We start from the raw sequence: 20,318 nt of genomic DNA on the forward strand, positions 1-20,318 counted from the left end.
AGGAATATATAATGAATTAAATATATATGCAGGTATAGATGCATCTGGGTAAATGAGTCTGTATATACAAGTACATATATATATAAATATCTCACTACAACTTAGTGAGAAAATAAAATGCATGATGGTTGAAATCTCTTCACAGGAAAGAAACTTTGTTTTCTGCAGCAGATGGGTAAAATCAGTCTAATATCAGATTAAAAAACATCCTCTGTGAATACATGGCATGGCTCAAAGATTATAGGAAGTAATCAAGACATGTCTCAATGCTATCAGTGTGAGTTTAATTTAATGGCAAAAGCCAATAGTACCAGGAGGAGGAAACCTCACAATACCAACACAAGGAGGACATGAAGGAGTGCTTATCTCGGGTATAAAGAAAGCCCTTCTTTCAGTGAGGGAGAGATGAATTGTTTATGTCATCTCTTTCTCTTTTTATGACATAATTTCCCTTCATTTGTCACACATAAAATGGCCACCTAGGATAGCTCTCCCATAAACTGCTTGGCATCATATGACATGCACCACCTTCTCATTTTGGTGCATTAATAATATGTGTGTGTTGAATCCCATCGTGACTTCATTAACAAAGTACGTTTTGGCAGCACCTGAATCCTTCGATGGAATAAAAGACACTGCAGTAAACACCATTATATGAAAGATAAATGGTCAGTATTTATCAGTGTTACTGTGCTCCGTTTCAACAGAAAATAATTGGGGATTATTAATTTTGCTGAATGAATCTCTAAGTGTTAACAATGTTCTGTATAAAAAATATATCTCACTACACTATGTCCTTTCCTTCACAGAAAACTAAACCATGTTTGAAAGAATTATATCTAAAATAAAAAGCTTTAAAATACAAGATAAAATTGTCCAAAATAAAACAAGCTACCAAAAAAGCACCCAGTCAACTAATTTTCAAAGAATTGTCATCCTTGCAACTTCTGAAGTAGGAGTAACAAAGTTCAGATCTACTTCACAGCCACTGAAGAAGACACAGTCTCAATTTTAACTTTTTTTAAATTATGGAGAAGATGCTCACTGGTTCCTCTGTAAGCTTTGCACCTCTGCAACTTTGAAGGACTTCAGAAATACAGTAAGTCTTTCTCTACATCATGGCACTTTTCAGATGTACAGTAAGTATTTTTATAATTAGTTAGTTATAAAAAAATAGTAACAAATCCTAGAGAACTATTATGTATGTATATTGTTCCTGCAGGATTTCACTTCAGGGCTGAGTAAAGGGAATTTGGTCAACCAGATTCTCTTCCATCTCCCATCCACTAAACATGAAGGCTTAGCAACTTAACTCTGAGCTTCACAGTTTTATGAGCTTGATTTTGTAGTAACAACAGTGTCCTTTTAACCTGATTTAGCAAAGTGTTCATATATTCTCTCAAATACAACCTCCTTGAAAGCATTCATTTGAATTGTGACATGGATTTGGCCCTAAAGGCCTCTCTTTTCACAGTTTTAAAGCCATTCTTCATCCATGTCAAGTTCTGAACATCCTGGACTGGCTGAAAGAGAAGCCCATATGTCTTCCAAGGAGAGTCAAAATCACTTTAACATCCCTTCATGACAGAATTTCTGTAGTGAATCAAGCCATTACTGACTATAAGCCTTTATTTTCACAGTGAATGTGCCTACTTTCATGCCAGTTGACATAAAGATCTTCAATTTTAGTTACTTTATTTTCAATTCTTGCTGGATCATAAATGACTGGAATAAAGCAACAGTCAGAAGTTTTCTTTATGGCAATAGAAGAACTATATTAACCTGAGGCTGCTTGATCTGCTTATGTTTTATGTGAAAACTCTCTTCAGAATAATGCACTGGGAAATGTGTAAAAAAGGCCAGTAAAACGATTTATGCTTGTGAGACTCTCCCAGTCCTTTGGGAATCTGTTCTGCAAACACTGTGGTAGCTCATGGGAGACTGACCACTGATTCCCCAAAAAACAACACACACACTTATAACAAGAAAACCACCACGGCACAAAGCCTTTGTTGTCCACCTAAAAATGTGAGGCTGAGAACAGTGAGGTTATCTGCAAAGCACCTATGATGACTAAATGATGGCTGGAAACTCAGACACTAGCTAAAGGTTTTTAAAGTCAGTGACATCACTTATGTCAATTAGAGGCATAAGACCAATGCAACAATGGAAAGAGAAAGCAGATTAGATGTTCCTTTAAAAAAAAATCAGAACTTGAATTTGAGATTATAGTCTGGTTTTCTTACCAGAGATTTTATTTTTCATTTCAACCTCTACTAAGTTTTATTTCTGCATTATCATTCAACTTCAGTTTCTTTCTTTTCCTCAGTGGGAAGGGAAGCAGAAGACAGTATGTTTAGAAATCACAATAGTCAGGCAACATCAATAACTAAATATTCATGGTAGGGTATGCCTACCTTTACAAAGATAGTAGAGTTGCATTCCTGTAAAGCCTCCATTAAACTAATCACATGTAGGCACACCATTTCCACCATCTTTGAAAAAAAAAATCAAATGTAAAACCAAATTAGTGTCCAGCATAACAATGTTCTAAGCTAAGCCAACAGTTTCTAAAAAGAGTATTCCTGTATTTGCTGTGCAGTTACACTGAGTCACTAGATGTGCATTTATTAACCACTGACGTACATGATAAAATATTACATGAGCACATATGGGACATTTTTCATTTAGTTTACTCCTGATGTAGTAATATCTATCTGTTAAATATTTTAAGTGCTTGATGTATTTTAATTCATATCACATATCAAACAAAGTTTCCTTCAGCTTTGTTCTTTTCAGACATCATAAATTGTTTTTCATGTCTCTGCTTTGTGTAGTTCTCATCAATCTGTGTGTCAGAAATTGGTATTTTTACTTACTGAATCTTTGAAAATTAACATACTCACAAACCCCATCTTTTTATCCCCATCAAAAGTCAATTTATTGTTTTAAACTGACAGCTAGTCTGTAATTCTTCCATTTTGTACCACAATTTATGACAGATGCAAATATCAGTTATTTGGTAGTGGACAGCTTTTTATGTTTTATATTGTGTAAATTCACAGATACAAGACAAACACCCTGAGCCAGCAGCGAGTATTTACAGTGTCTGTCTAAACTATGTGTAAATTCCCCTTGATACTAATAAACTTAGCTTTTATGTTGTGCTTTTCATCTTCAAAGTGGTTCACAAACACTAAGTAATTAACCTCACAACATCCCTGTGAGACAGGCAAGTATTATTATCTATATTTCACAGAGCAATAGTTGAGGCAGAGAGCTTAAAAACTTGCACTAAAGCCACATAATAATATACTTTTAGAATAAGGACTGGACCTTGGGACTTCCAGGTCATATTCTTGTCCTAAGGCTTGACAAGAGGCTTTTGTGTCTGACTAAACAACTGGTTGGTTAGAAATGTTATCCACACTTTTTGTTTCATTAATTGGAGCTTCATGAACTACTGTTCGCAACAGTGGCTTGTGAACCAGAGACCCCACTAGATGTCAGAGGCTCAAACATCATCTAAAGACAGCTTTAGGTGGTTCTTGTGTGATATGGACAGGACACAAGAAAATAGCAATCAGTTCAGAGACACTCAAGTGCAGCCCACGCAATGTCAATTAAAAGGGCAAGGTCCATGCTTGCCTGCAATGGTAGATGTTTCATATGGGGAAAGGGGGATTACCTAAAATAATTTCCATATCAGGTCTACATTTAAAAAAGAAGTAAGAAAATCCAAACAAACACAGAATGAAAAACCTTGAAAGCAGCAAACCTTAAAAACCCAAACCTTAAGAGCACCTGACTTAGACGGCTGGGCCACATGTAAAGAAGGTTTCTCACTCAAAGCTAACATCAGGCTCCCCAGAGCCAGAGCTACCAGTTAACATCTTCATTAAAAAGTTTTGACCTGCCCTGACTTTCTGGGTAGTTATGAGTAATCAATTGTCAGCAGTTGTGTATTTTTTTGCCACCACATGGTAAAAAATAATCAAATGGATATTCACAGAATTATCGTAGAGTACTTCATTGCTGCTGTAAGGCAGAGTCAGATAAAAGACAGATCATGGTTAAGAGCAAGAATATATATAAAATCAGACCTGATTCAAGGAGCTCTTAATCCAACAAGCAATAACTCTAGCTCTTGATTCTGTTTCAGGCAAATCCTGGCTAGATCCTGTTTCAGGCTCACTGTGAGGTTAAGTTACTACTAATTAGCTACCCCTTTAATATCTCAAAAACATCAAAGTCACTTTATCATGTTATTCATAGTCTGTTGTATTCCACTGAAACATTGAAGCAGAGCCAAGCCCCCTCTGAGTTTAATCTGTACTAAATCTGTCTGCAGGACCTGACTCACCACTTTGTTATGTGCCATTAGCTGAAGGATGCTCGGTGTCACTCGGCTCCAGAACTCCAGGGCTGTAAGGATGGCTGTAAAGCTAAACTCGTTCTGATTCTGGACTGTTGGAGCTACTGCTGTTTGTTCACAGTACACTGTCCAGAGCTGAGCAAATATAAACGCATGGAAGAGGGAACACATGTGCAGAACAGATGTCTGTACAAAACCAGAAAATAGAAGAAAATGTTTACTTAAGTAAGGATACTGGGATACAGCACAGAGGCTTTCATCAAAGCACTCCTCCATCATGCATCCCAAGACTGTGCAGTCTTGCCGCTCTCTCTCCTATATTTCAATCCCTGTAGGAGCTAGTAAGTACACTTGATAACACTTCCTCCATGTTTAAAACCTGAGTTTAGTTTTACAGACTAAAAACTGCATTTTCAAATAGTCTCCCATGCAATATGTATGGCATTAAGGTCAGTCCCTTTAAACGAAGGTTAGTTTTGCAAAACAGGTATTCAGGACTAGTTCTGAGACCTTCTTGATGGAAAACACTGCAATCAGTGGAAGGCCTGAACACTCTGACATATAGAACTCCATTTCAGAAATGCTGCTGGATTAAGTCATTCAGCTTCTGATCACCCAAAAGGGCAGTTATCACACAAAATACAAGATCTTACATCTGCCCTGTCAATCTGTCATCCATTTCTACTTTGCTGGGACTGCTCACAGTCACAATGCAACAGTCAAATAAATTAAGTTTTGAAACAGAGAATTTATTTTGCATACTCAAGCATGGCTCTTTGCTAGCCCTTTTTATATATCACAATGTATGAGCCTCCAGGAGTGCTGGACATTAACTACTTTATTATAAAATAAGGTAGTTAAATGCCACCCTGACATTCGATCCTATCAGATCTCAGAAATTCAGCAGGGTCAGGCCCCGGTCAGTACTTGGATGGGAGACCTCCTGCCAATACTGGGGGCTGTAGGTTCTAGTCCTGAGGACTTCACTGTCACTGTCCAAGCTCGCTCGGCCACGGCAGATGAACCTGAGGAGTTAAAAGGGTGGGGCCTGTTCTGCACACGCTGTGCCTCACCTAAAAAATCCACTGTGCAGGCTCAGAGGACACACCCACGTGGGCAGAGCCCTTCCCAAATCTCCATTCGCAAAGCTGAGCCATGATGATGAAACAACAAAAATGCTTCTGGACAGAGATGTTTTCTAAGTTTGCAAGTGCAACATGAATTCATGTTCTATGGCACTAAACATTACAATGGTTGCTTGGTAACTGGAAAGAGGTATTTGAAAAGAGCAATAAAAAGGCCAACAAAATGAATGGGAAGCACCAGTGTCTTGGCTGGGTGAAAGGAAAGAAAGGATGATTTTATGTACAAGATAAATGTGTTATCATTCTGCTTCTGTCACTAATAAAAACCTTGGTGTCAAAGACTGCTGCTATATTTGTGTTAAACTACTGTCACAAATGTCTTATAATAAGCAATAACTCGTCATGAGCACCTTGAGAAAAAAGTTGTGCTTGAATCATAACTGTTTGTAATTATTTTGACGACAAAATTATTTACAAATTATTCAGTCCAACTATACAACTAAAATAAATTACTTTCTAAGAGATCTGCTACAGAGATGGTCTGAAGAGATTGCTAAAGTTTCAGTCTGGAATTCAATTCTTCCTTCTTCATTCTGTGCTGAGATACTTTGAAATCGTTGAACTTCAGACTTAATTGTAGTGATTGCATCAGTTTTCTGTGTATACAGAGGCAGCTATGCAAGAAAAACTGTACAGAGGCTTCTTCCCCAGGTCCCAGATTTTATTAAGGTTTTACTCCTTTTTTTACAAAAAATAAGTGTTTGCAATAAGGCCAATACATAGCACCTCTCCATGTAAAGCTCAAAATCCCTTACCTTTGATTGCTCTGGAAACCCAATCAGAATAACAATAAGGTGGTCAGCAATTTGTGAGCCCGCATCCAGTGGAATAGGCATGCAAGATGATGGAGAATTTGGACAGACAACATTGTGTGTCAGAGACCCCAGAAGAAGCCAGGACAGCAAACGAATGTGCGAGACACATTCTATGAACTCTTTGGGCCTGTCAAGAAAGAGCAGATTTTACAAAGATACTAAGTTTTCTGGCTTTACCCAAAATACAGACTCTCCCTATGCACATTAGGAAGATGCAGTCTCAGTGTGTTGGAGGCACAGATCATCATTGGTACAGCTTATGGGAAGACTTAGACCACACAGAACTTGGCAGACTTGACATAACAATAACAAATCAATTGAACACATTCAGTGGGTCTAAGAAACAGTCTCTATAAAAGGCTAAAACCCTCATGGATTCACTGCTGCCATACACAGTGTTTTTTTACAAAGGTATCATCAGAAGGGAAGGATTGCCCAAGTGAAAATGCTCCTCTCAGCTCCCTTGATCAGCACACAGCTGCCTTACCTCACTGTGTTCCAGTCCTCCTTAGGTAAAGTAGAGTTAATTTCTCTTTTCTTTAGCCTCTCCTTGCACATTTGGATTGTGCTTTTGAGGGCAAGCACTATGCTTTTTTGTGCAATGCTGTTTTATATTTGTCCACCATCTAGTGCAATGTCTAATTGCAAAGCAATGTCTTTATATAATCTAAAAAGGAAAAGCACTTTTCTGGTGTTATCTTGCCTGTCAAGAACTCATATAAATCAAGAGACATTCCATTAATTTTTGTTTTTTTTAATAAACTCTGATACAATGTTCTTCCTCAAGTACCTACAGGATCTTAAAGGAATTCATTACCTTCATTTAGGAACATATGTTTCTTTTTTTACATGTAAGAAACTAAAGCACAAGGAGATAACCACTCCATATTCCCAGAAGCACACATGCTATACATAAATATATATGCAGATGTATCTATAGGACTGGAGCTTAAGCAGCTTAGTCCCCAGAATGCTGAGCAGGTAGTCCCAGATAAAGCTGGGACAGGAATACAGGTTTGCTGAAACACAGTCCAATGGCCTACACTCAAAATACCTCATTTGTTGTCATGGTAAGACAAGGGACAGTACCTCCCTTCTTTTAGAAGATAAAACACTGCACGTCAGGTTCTTTCACAGTGAAAAGGGACAAAAAACATGTCCTGAGCTGCATTTCTCACATCTAATGTCAACCAGATGAAGTTAGTATTTTTATCATCACATCAAGAGGCATACACTTAAGAGTTCTCACTCATTTGTACTCCGTAATTTCAAAGGCCATCACCCACTGTATTCTCTAACATTACCAAAACATTTTTTATAACTCTAGGACTGATCAAGTGCCTGTGTGCTTTTCACTGTCTGCATCTTGATCAAGAATCAAGATAATTTCCAGGGTAACTTCAGTCAAGCCACTGAAGTTAACTCCACTGTCCCTTTGGCATGTGCTTTAAATATTACACTGACAAACTCCTCAGTTAAGGCTTGGGGAGCTGCTGACCACCTGTTTCAATGTCCCACTACCACCATTCCCTACTGTAGGTCTTATCCATGAAATCTGGCAATAAACACAGAATTCTAACCCATTTCAGTATTCTTTTTTGTGGAAAAGCATTCTCACCCTTGTTGCATTGCAGAAGGAGGATGGTAAAGCCAAGGCAAATATCGGATCACAGCTTTGTTATCTCTGTGGTTTCCCCGAGTGATTTCCATAGCAGCAATCTGAGCTAAACCAACTTTCAGATGTCCACCAAATGTGTCTTCATGAAGTGGCTGAGAACAAGTCTTCATGTGACTCTGCAAGGCAAAGACCTGATTTCCTACCCAAAAACTAGGTTCTTCCAAGCAACAGTATATTCTGTTTCAATTCTTTCTCAGGATCTCTAACTGTGCTATAAAGCAAAACTCGGAAATAGTTTTTAAAAAATTCTCCAGACCCTGTATTAGTATTAGTCCCTGAATTAGCTGTATTAATAACAATTTTATGATGCAGATCTTTCTGCAGAGGGCCACATTTTCAAGAGGCCACACAAAATATAAATTGTGCAAAATGTATAGGCAGCTTTTGTATCAGTAAACTCAACAGCTAATAAATACAAACTAATGCTTGCACATCCAGAGAGCTTGAGCGAAGATGAAAGAATCTAACCATTTAACAGGATAGCATCCATGCAGGAAATGCCTTCTCCATGCAATATTCCATTTACATGTGCAGAAATAAGCTCTCATTTATTCACCAGCAATACTATTCATCTATTAAAACGCCTTTAAGCACTGGAAATAAAAAGGGCCAACCTCTTATGAAGAAAGACACAAATATTTATGCTTGGAAAGATAATTTATCATCCTGCTTTGTCAGCTTTAAGGAATGTTTCATTGCTGCTACTTGAGATACTTCTATATTTCTATTAGCCAACTTTACATTACCTTCTGCTACTAGACTGTAACAAAAGACAGGCTGACTGCAGTTCCTTATTTAAAAGGAGAGCCATATGCTTTGCACAAGAAAATCTAGGTCATCAGTTATTTAATTGTTGTAACAGGATAAAAATCAGTGAACCAATAGTGAACCGATAATATTTTTGTAACAGGTAAGTATCTGACTCCAGAAATTTACACTCTCAAAAATCACTTACATGAAGTCCCTTTCCAGAGAAAAAACCCTATATACCAGCATGAATATCTAATGACTTTGTTATACAGCCAGTTAAAAGATAGATAGGTATGCAGGCAGATGCATTCTGTATCTTCAAAAATGGTGGAATTTTAAATAAAGCCTTGCCAAAATTTGCCAATCAAAATGTTATCCCAAAGGAAAAAAAAGCATAATAAACTGAACTGAAACAGTACACTGAAATGTGATTATCTTGACCATTAACATTTAAACCTTTTTAATAATGCAGTACTTGCCAATACACAGGACTGAAAATAATTAACCTCTTTCAAAGAAACTATTCTCAGACATGCAAAAGGCAACACTGGAAACGCATAAACAACTTTAACTATTTCTGATCACTGAATTCCTATCGAAAATTCCTACAAATTTTCAAATTTGAAAAACAGCAGTAAGTTTTTGCTGTTTGGCTTGTGGTTGTATAGATCATACAGCATTCTTTGTTAGCTTGGTACTCCAGATGCTGTTGATAATACTTGTAGTAAGAAACCTTACAACTGCATGATCTTAGGACTCACTTCATTAATAAAACCCAAGCGCTGTACGTAAACATACTGAATGAGCTTACAAGAATTTCAATCCAGATTTTGTGAATTTGTTTTTCAAGTTCTGACTACCCAGAAACTTAAAAATGTTTACAAATATTTTCTAAACTATGGCAACAGCGTAAGTTTTATCTGGTCTGGTTGAACAGGAACTGCCTTTTAATTTTCCAAGACAGACAAAGCTGAAACAGGAATTCTAGGTTTTGATCAGCTAATGATTACTAGGATGTTTTCATGAAATGCCTTCCTAAATAAAGTATTTTATGTTGACAGAAGTTATTTTCCTACCACTGCTGCTACAATTTGGCATCCAATTAATGTAAAGAAACCAAGAAGTTTGGATTAGAGAATAACATGGTTTTTCCTCACCTCAAGAGAAACTGAAAACAACACCATGTAGAAAAGGGACTCATCCTTTTTTCTGGTCAAATACTGCATTTTAATAATCTCGGAACTTCCAATTAATTTAAGTATCTGTTGGTGTATTTAAGAGACACGGGATTCCTCCAGAAGTGTACTTAGTTATACAGGCAAGGAGTTTTATGTTTCCCTGGGTTATATTAAACACTACTACTGCTCACAGTGACTTTGCTATGACATTAGCTTATCATCAACATTTCAGAAAAACCTATCATTAGTGTATCATCAACATTTCAGAAAAATCCAACCTGCATTTTTATTGTGTGCTCACTATATTTGAATCAGTCTCCATTTCAACACTGTATAATCTACTTTTTACTGATCCCCTAGAAGTCTGCAATCTGTAACAGTTCTAACACTTTTTTAAAAAAGAAAGGAAAAAGCTTGTCAGTCATTCTCACATACTTCCTACTGTTTCTTCCAGGCAGGTTCCTTACAGAGAATATATTTTTTAAAAAAAGCACATACACTTTAAATCAGCATATGCTCAGAACTCACCTTTAATTTGGTTAAGGTATGCATATCTGCAATGAAATCCAGCACCTCACCAACATACTGCCTCATGCATTCCATTGCTGCCGTTCCACACTAAAACAGAAAAGAAGTAAGTTTAAGTATCAGGTCTTCAATGTTCATGTTTTTGTCTTTGTTTCTTTGTCACCAGAGTACAATTTATCTCTCTCAAACTCTTTATTTTACTTTTCAGTTAGATTACTTTAATTAGGAATAACTATTCTTTGATGTTCTTCTCACTGTAATATGCTATCTTATCTGATTCTAGCATAAGATAGCCCAGCCTCCATAGCTTCTTCATGCATCATAAAATACTCTTAACTGTGACAGCAGTAGAAGATTAACTGATGAAATTTTCAAGAATACTCTTGTTGTGTCATCCTGAAATATACAGAGGTCCAGAATCAAAGTCTTAAAAACTCAATGACAATTTACCAACTCATTTTTTCAGGTAGCTGAGCATTTTTGCAAATGCAACTTATCGGCTACAATCACAGAAAACAAAATTCAGTCACAGACTCAAATGCCTTTATATTCACATTAATCATGATGAAGAAACAGTTAAAACAACTGGCTTCAGGTATTTTAGGTGTAAATATCACTAAAATGAACATCACTGAAATGCATTATTTTTCCCCCTTTTTTAAAAAACTAACAAGTATTTCTGGTAAGCTCCTGAAGCAAAATCATTCAAAATACAGCATCTTAATCGCACTTAAGCTACAAGCTGTTCAAATTAGATCACAAAGGTATAAGCATTGAGAAGCCACCTGTGCCAGAGTAAGAATGACCTCGAAGGGAAAATAAAAGGACTCCATGTGGTTGGTGCTTGCTGTATTCCCATAGTACAAATTTTCATAATCCTTTTCCTAGAATATAGTGAGAAATGAGAATCTGGCCTTCAGCTAGTACAAGATGTGCCGAAGGTGTGCAAAGCAGTCAAAAGAACCCATCTGTCAGATCAAATAAAGGCTTTGAACAGACCAGAGAACCCTGGAGAGAAGCTTTCAGAAGGTGATACCACCAACCCACTACATAACAAATGAATTACTGTTTATATGTTAATATAGCACTCTGGACTCTGAATCCCAAAGACCTGAGTTCGAGTCTCAGTGGGGACCATCCTCTGGCAGTTCAATGCCTCCCTGCCATCCCATCCCATCCCATCAGATCTCGGATGCTCAGCAAGGTCAGCCCCGGTTAGCACCGGGTGCTGTGACAGTCCCGAGGACTTCACTGGCACTGTCCAAGCTCGCTCGGCCGTGGCAGAAGGACCTTAGGACTTAAACGGTGGGGCCAGTTCTGTGCACACTGTGCCTCGCCTAAAAAATCCCCTGCGCAGGCTGGAAGGGCACACCACGTGGGGAGAGCCCTGCTCAAATATTCCTTCAAGAATCCTGGCCAGACATACATACATATGTTAATAGTCTGAGGAGAAGATAATGCAACCTGAACTCAAGGGAAACTATGAATACCTCATTCTTAGTGGCCAAGTAAAAGCAACACATCACTTTTGAGGCTAAATGGTGAAATTATTAAATTAGATATCCTTTTGAAGTCACTGAAGACTACTTTATATAAAGTTCAGGGCAAAACACTACAGCGAAGTTTACAGAAGAAAACCTCTACTTCATTACCTACACTTTGAAGCATAGAAGCTGATTACCCTATCCGAGTATACAAATGAACTAGATTTAGTTTTGATCACAAAATTATTAACCAATAATTGAATTTTAGTGGCTGAAATCAAAAAAACTACTAGCATTCTATATTTAAACAACTGACCTGGGCACTCCTCACTTTTCTATATTAATATCACATCTACAGGGTGTTGAACTGTGCCACCTTCTGGCTTTTCAAAGGTCTTCCAGTCAGTTTCCATGACTGAATAAAAACCAGTAAAATAATGTCACTGGGAACCCTGTCATTATATCCTCCATCCAGTTCAGATGTCCTAAGGATTCTACACAGGTTCAACAATATTGAATAATAGAACTATAAAAGATACTATACTCCAGTCTCTGAAAACAATGCTCAGTTGCACAAGACCTCTCCAACCATCTACTCTGTTTCATTCAAGCAGCAGGCAGCCTGATCTGAAATGCACGTTCCTATCACACCTTGCAACACTAATGTTAGTCTATCTAGTTAAAGCAAGTATAATTAAAATATTCTGTTGGGAGAAAAGGTATTATTAAAGACTGGCATTTAAAAAATGACGGACTTCAGAAAATACATAGCAAAGACTCTATTACGTCATGCCTAAAGCTGACACTCATTTGGGAAACACATTTTCCTCCATCAGCTTGTGAAGCAAACCTGGGTTAACCCTCTTCATTCATTTGGGTGCTCAGTCACATTTGTTATAAAACAAGTCAAGGCCTCCCATTGTGCTACTTCCTCGCATGTTCACCAGGTGCATACTCAGTACTTAGGCAATTAGGAGTACTTGTAATTTAGCTTCACGCATCAGCATGATATAGATGAATGCCTTACACATTACCAGAAAAATCTATTAACTCCCTTTCTTAACCAAATAATTTTTTGTGAGAATAGAGGCAATGGCTTGTAGCTTTCCACCCTGCTATCATTTTCGGAGGCATTCAGCTGGTCTGTTCCCCACACAGAATTATAGATCATGATTTGTCTTTTTGAGTGTAGGCTCCACTGAAGTCAGTTACATGACTAAAGATTACTAGTGAAAGTAAGGGAAACAACATCAAGTTCAGAACTTTTCCAATAAAAAGGATGAAGCATCTCAACCTCGGCCTGTAATAGATCTTGCCAACCAGAGGAGAAAGGCAAAGGGCATTAAAATGAAGGAAACAAGCTGAATAAGATATAAGTTTTTAAAAAGCAGAACAACAGAATTAAGAAATGGACTTTGATTCAGTACTTACTCCAGGCAGTGAGGCAATCATCTGTTTATGTAAGATTGTTGACTCTGCTAGTTTTGTTCCAGCATCTGCACAAACAAACTAAGAAAAACATTAAACACAAGTTATTTTTTAATTATTTTTTGAGGAACCTGAAGACACTAATAATTTATTCATTACATCATTAAAATCAGTTCAGATCTCTTCTTGCTTTTATTAATGGTAATTTTCCTTTAGAGATCTCGTTCCTTATAAACAACCTAGTTAACTCACCACTATAAATAAGACAAATTTAATAAAAAACATCTGACTTTAATGTGCTGAATTAACACATGCTGTGGAGGAGCAATTTGAAGAATACTGTACAATAAATCAGACTTTCTTTATGAACAAATACAGATACATATTTGCTATTCCTTTCATATATCAAATGCTCCTCATTCCTTATAGAGTAATCCAGGAAAAAGAACAATAAGGCAGCACAAGACATATTCTTTACTGTCTATTACAGCACATTCGCTGAAGTTCTACAGGCATTAATTACATGAACAGTTTTGAAGTTGACAACATGGTGTGTTATAATTTCTTCATCATACAGGCCATAACACTACATAAAAAAGCAGTTTCTGAGAGACTGTCAATGTCATTCTGTTTTAATAGAATATCCCTAATTGGTCATCTTATGCTTTTATTTTCCTTGCTTTCTTTTTCCTTTTTTCCTGTTTCTTTTTATTTCCAAATCCATTGGCCTATACCCTCCAGTGTCCACACCATGCACACATAAACCAGCTAAAACTGTTAATTAATCATTATAAGCTTCAAAAATGCATTGGACACCCTGCAGATTATTTGCTTGTTCCTGTAACTTTTCTTAACAGTGTAGTTTTAGTTGAGCAATTTCTGTCCATAGTGATGCAATTTCTCTAAGAAAAAGCAGACAGAAAATAACTGTCAAACTAAGGTCTAAGCCTTAATTTTCTTTCTTGAAAATTAACACCATGGTACTTTCACAAACTGAGGCAGATACTGACTTCACAATATATTTTTTGGTTGTCTAATGCATGAGTGTTAGCAGTACTCTCAATGACTGACCACTCCTCATGAAAATATTTCACAATATCCTCTACAGATTCAGAATTTACTCTTACACTTCCACAAACTTTACTTTCCAATTGGATTTAATCTGAACTCAGACTGCCTGCCAAGACTTGGAAACTACTTCACCTGTCTTTACACAAAGTCTGTTCCTTCAGAAATGCACGAGTTTAGACTAATAATCTAATTAGGTAACCTCAGACATGGGCCTGGCTCCAGCTGACTCTTCTTCTGGTTAGAATTTATTTTACACCAGAATAAGCCAAATAAAAATAAAGCAGGAATCTAACTTGTACTTCAGATGAGAGATGGCCTGGTGCTCTTCTGTGCCACAGCTATGATTACATGGGAAGCAAATAAAAGGCAGCTTATCTCAAACCAAGACAGTTAGTGTCTTATCTCAAACAGCAACCATGACTCTCCACTTCCCTTTTGAAAAGGACGATTATTAATGGAAAACAGAGGGACAGATCTTCTTTTAATGCACCCTATTTCAGAAAGAGCAATGACAACACTAGGTCCACTGGACAACAAGTAGGCTGTTCTCCTGTGTAAAAGATTTTTTAATCAACCATTTGTATGCAGACTTGGCTTTTCTTGACCTACATCAGCTGCAAAAAAAGACCATAATTCCATGAAGAATCCGGCCAAGTATATTTAGCAACCATGTTCAGTGCACTGCTACAGCCATTGTACAGGACTCAACATTTAAGACAACAAAAAAACCCTTGCCAAAGACAAATGTCATTTATTTCAGAACAATAATAAGAAACAGTAGCCACAGGAACCTTTACTGGCTTACAGGAGAGTTATATATAAAATAAAGCTATATATCTATACCTTTTCTATATCTTTTGCACAGAGGAGTTTGGGTTAAATAAGAGAGATCAATTTATATATGACAAACAACCAATAAACTTAAGTCAATTTCTAATGAATAATTAGACCTTGTTTAGCTTATTTTTCTCATCATCAGACTGGCAGTTCCAGGGATCCCTCCTGAAGTTGCAATGCAGTCAAAAAAGGATCACAGAATGAGAAGGTTTAGGTTGGAAAAGACATTTTAGGCTGGTGTCCAAACATAAACCTAACACTGCCAAGGCTACCACCAAACCATGTCCTCAAGTGCCATTCCATCACTTCCCTGGGCAGCCTCTTCCAGTGCCTGACAACCCTTTCAGTGAAGAAACATTTTCTAATAGCCAACCTAAAGCCCCTCTGGTGTAACTTGAGGCCAGTTCCTTGTGTTCTATTGTGAGGCCAGTTCCTTGTGTTCTATTGTTACTTGGGAAAAGAGACCGACCCTTACCTCACTACAACATGGAGAAACCAAACTCAAACAGAAAAATTTCTTACATTTCCAGTCCAATTCATTGTCATTTGTGTTGTCTCCCTCTACAAACATTATAATACATTAAGATGTCACTGGCAAGAGATTTCATGCCAGCTATGTGTAAAAAAAAAAAAAAGGAAAGAAAAAAGAAAAATACTGCAAAACTGCAAAAAAAAGAGAAATTGGTAATTAGTTGCCATGTTTTTTACTAGCATTGCCTGCTGAGATACAGCTGCCATGTAAAGTCTAAATTGGCATGTCTGCTGACTGTAATGAATTACCTATATATCCTAATCTGTATATATTATACCTCCATTCATAATCAGAGGTTTTAAAATATATATTTGTATAAACATGTCACCCTGTATCCTTACATTCAGTAACTGGTGGATCAGATCTACACAGAAACATGAAGTGAAACCACCAAATAAACAGCGATTTACATCAGCTCCTCCCGAAACAGGAGTCACAAAACCAGATCAGATACACTGAATCTTAGAGCCTGACTGAACAAGCAAATTTCTAGAGAGACACTAATGTAATTTGAAGGCAGTGAAAATCCTGAAGATGTGTGCTGATGAAATGTGAGCAGGAGAAAAGCACTGAGAAACAAAATGCTGGGTGAAGAAGCAGTTCCTATGGAAACCCATGGAACAGCGGCATGTACATGATGGCTTTCATTTGCTAGGACAAATCAAGGAGACAAGACTTGCTGTACCCTTTATCATCCAGGACACCTATGCACAGATTGAAGTGATCTGGTTAAAATTCTCATTCTTTGTAAAGTGGGATAAAGTTAACTCATTTTAGCACTAATGTCACCAGTGACACTGATGGCACTATGTAATCTGGATAAATGTGGGAGTCAAATGTACATTTCTAGGAATTCCTTTGTTAGTCAGCCTACGACTGATCTATCATTAAATTAAAGTGCTCCTAGCTCCTTGTCATCTGGAACATTTTGATGGAATCTCTGCATTCTGTGTGCATTGTCTGTACAGAATCTTGTATACAGGCTAACATGTCCACGGAGACATAACTGCTGGAAATTAAAGTAATTTCTGTTTGGTGCTGTACTAACTCTGCTATGATCTTATTGATTCAAAATCATACCCTTTGAATTAATATTGCAGTGGCTTTTTGTGGTAAAGTGGGGAACTAATCCCTTCATTCTATTAAGGACACCAAAGAAAATAAAAAAAACAGATATGTATGCGGTTTTACTAGTAAATTTCTTATATTTCAGTGGTGCTTAAGATGGGCTTAGTGGTTACTATGGTATTTAAATTCAAGAGGCTGTTGAATGATTCAGACCACATACTACTGAGAGCTGCCAATTTGCACAGTCAATGGGAGAAGTAGTCATCATGCTTCCAGTAGGCATCATCTATGGCAGATGGTCTGAATACAACCCCTATTCTTTACCACTGACTGCATAAAAACAGAAGCTGGCTGCTTTGGATAGCAGGAAATATGAATCACTTCATCAGCCTCTGAAAGAGAGACATCATAAAAAGACAATTATATCCACATTAGATGCTGTTGTGTAAGGTATGAATGCATCCCAAAGTGAATACAGCACATGGGAACAGAGCTGGGAGGAAAACCCAGGCAAATATCACTTTATGAGATAAAGATCATGTAAGAGAGAGTTCTGCTTACCAGTCTATTGACTCAATACAAAGGGCAAGTGTTTATGGGTTAAATCTCACTGCCAAAACTGATGTGGGACACTTGCATTCTCAAATGACAAATTCAGGATTGACTAAACTGAGGGATCGTCATCCTTTGGGGCAGCCACAGGACTGAGCTATACAATGCAGTAATGCAGAATAATTGCTTTAATGCACATGGTATCAAGGAGCATCACTGCATCCCTAAGAAAGAGATGGGTGGTTGTTAAGTTATTTGATGGTATTGACTGAAAAAAAGAAGTCTGGGACTAATAATTTTTTTTTAAAAAGGCAGATTCCTGGTTTTTTAATTAAAATGGATTTAAAAAATAACCCTTTTACCAACCAAAGTAAAAACCCACAAGTGTTATTTTCCCTCTCCAAATTCTCCCCCTTACACTGATGGCATAATAATTGTTTTCAAAGTTATCCTAATGGTCATATTGTCAGTATTATTTCTCTGTCAACTAGCAATCACTTACTTACTATGTGTAATGTACCAGTATTCAAAAGAAAATAAGGCCATAGTAAGCTATATGAAGTTCTGGCCCCATAGTGGGAAAGGAAGGAGTGAATGAAGCTGTGATGCTGTAGGCATTATGAATTATCTAAATAATAAACATCTTGCCTGAACTTTATGGAGTGCTGTTATGCTGGTCCCCTATAATTTTAAGTTCCTAAACACATATCATTGTTAGCTCACTGTAAGTAATGAGAGCCTGTGACAGCACACTCCTGGAAAAGCTGGCAGCACCACAGCTTGGAAAGGAGCACTCTGTGATGGGTTAAGGGCTGCTTGGATGGCTGGACTCAGAGAGTGCTGGTGAATGGTGCTGCATCCAGTTGGCAGCCAGTCACTAGTGTGGCCCCCAGGGATCAGTGTTGGGTCCAGTTCTGTTTAATGTCTTTACTGATGATCTGGATGAGGGGATTGAGTCCACCATTAGCAAATTTGCAGACAATACCATGTTTGAGGCAGTGTCAATCTGCTGGAGAGTAGGAGGGCTCTGCAGTGGTCCTTTCCCTGTATCTGGCATAGGTTAGGCCACACCTCAAGTCCTGTGTTCAGTTCTGGGCCACTCAGTTTAGGAAGAATATTGAGGTGCTGGAGTGTGTCCAAAGAAGGCCAACAAGACTGGTGAAGGGACTAGAGCACAAGTCTTGTGAGGAGCAGCTGAGGGAGCTGGGTTGTTCAGCATGGAGAAGAGGACACTCGGGGGAGACCTTATCACTCTCTACAACTACATGAAAGGAGGTTGTAGCCAGGTGCAGGGTCAATCTTTTCTCCCAGGCAACCAGCAGTAGTAGAAGAAGGCACAGTTTTAAGCTGTGCATGGGGTGGTTTAGGTTAGACATTAGGAAGAAATTCTTTACAGAGAGAGTGATCAGATATTGGAATGGGCTGCCCAGGGAGAAGGTGGATTCACCATTCCTGGAGAGACTGAATGTGGTTACTTATGCCATGGTCCAGTAGGAAACGTGATATTCGGTCAAAGGTTGGGCTTGATGATCTCAGAGGTCTTTTCCAGCCTAGCTGATTCTGTGATTACACTTCATGAATGTCAGTAAATTGCTTTTCTGGGACAGGCTTGCAGTGCCAAACTGTGCACACTTGCCATCTTGGAGAAAGAAGTTTTCACTTCTATGAATCTTAATGGACTCGACCCTTACGGGTCCTTTCCAACTCAAGATATATTCTATGATCCTCAATACATGAGCAATGATGCACAGGCCATTATCATTCTGTGAAATCTGTATTTCAAATTTAGTTTCTTAAATTTTAATATGGAAGCCTAAATATATGCACCAATGCACACAAATGTAATTGCACTTTGAATCATAAAGTTCTTGCTTTCCCTGACATTCCTGGTACTTTTTGCAACCGTATTGGACTTATTTCTTCTTCCTTTGTCCCAGTCCCAAAGTTGGGTAGAGGCTGGATCAGTATGACAATTACATGAGGAGCTCCTGTACCTGCACCAGCAACAGCAGATTCATGTCTGGCAAGGGTGACTTTAACTTGAGTGCTTGCAGTAACTCCAGTATTACACTGCGTGTCAGGTAGAATTTGTCCCTTTCCTAGAACAAACAAACACAGAATTATGAATGTTCCAAAATTCACCAACAGTCACTAGTAAACCATAGAGATACTGTTTATCTAATTTGGAAAATAATAAAGTTACAAAAGGGCACTGTCTTCTCCTGTCTAACAAAAAAGAAGACATCACTCACCACTTACATAATTCTATAGACTTGACTGAACAGACATCAGTGAAGGTGATTCTCTTGTGATATCTTATCAGGAATTATATTCAAGATTTAATATTTCACACATGAAATACAGATAGATTTTATAAAATAGCGATAAAGCTCAGGCATGCAAATTTATCTTTTACTAAGTAATTCCAAAGACAAGAGGGGAAAGCAGTAAGAAATTATGCAGGAGAGAAAAACTGGTGTAATATTTAGCATTATTATTTCATTGAACTTGCCAAAAATGGTCTACATTTTACCATACGTTTTTGTTGTTGTTATTCCCCTGAAAACAAAGGTGCCTGCACTACAGCTGCTTTGACATCTATTTTCACTCATTAGACTAGCAGTACTTTTCCACTTCCACAATAAAAAGTCTTGGCTACAGCTGCTACAACAAAAACATTTTAAAACATAGGGGGAAATCAGCCAGTGCAGATTAGAAGACAAGATCCTAAGAATAGAGTTGTAGAGTCAGCAAGGAGGTACAAGAGATAAGATGGGTCTGTTATACATCTTACTTTGACATTCTCTGACTTTAGACGATAAGATAAAAATGTGGAACAAACCTATAACCTGCTACCGACCACAGCAACTCAAGAAT

General features: G+C 37.7%; 1 protein-coding gene across 4 annotated transcripts in view; it reads right to left on the bottom strand.

The window, feature by feature from the left end:
• The window catches only part of UNC79 (unc-79 homolog, NALCN channel complex subunit), a 105,642-nt gene that overhangs the window by 4,341 nt on the left and 80,983 nt on the right, over positions 1-20,318 (bottom strand). For all 4 annotated transcript variants that reach the window (XM_071557624.1, XM_071557626.1, XM_071557623.1 and 1 more), the window contains 7 exons: positions 19,436-19,540; positions 13,385-13,462; positions 10,470-10,559; positions 7,954-8,129; positions 6,276-6,462; positions 4,364-4,561; positions 2,418-2,495 (listed from right to left, as the gene is read on the bottom strand). In XM_071557624.1, coding sequence (XP_071413725.1) covers positions 2,418-2,495; positions 4,364-4,561; positions 6,276-6,462; positions 7,954-8,129; positions 10,470-10,559; positions 13,385-13,462; positions 19,436-19,540 — 912 coding nt within the window. The remainder of the gene's footprint in view (positions 1-2,417; positions 2,496-4,363; positions 4,562-6,275; positions 6,463-7,953; positions 8,130-10,469; positions 10,560-13,384; positions 13,463-19,435; positions 19,541-20,318) is intronic.

This window comes from Pithys albifrons, chromosome 6 (genome assembly GCF_047495875.1).
Source record: "Pithys albifrons albifrons isolate INPA30051 chromosome 6, PitAlb_v1, whole genome shotgun sequence".
Lineage (NCBI taxonomy): Eukaryota > Metazoa > Chordata > Aves > Passeriformes > Thamnophilidae > Pithys > Pithys albifrons.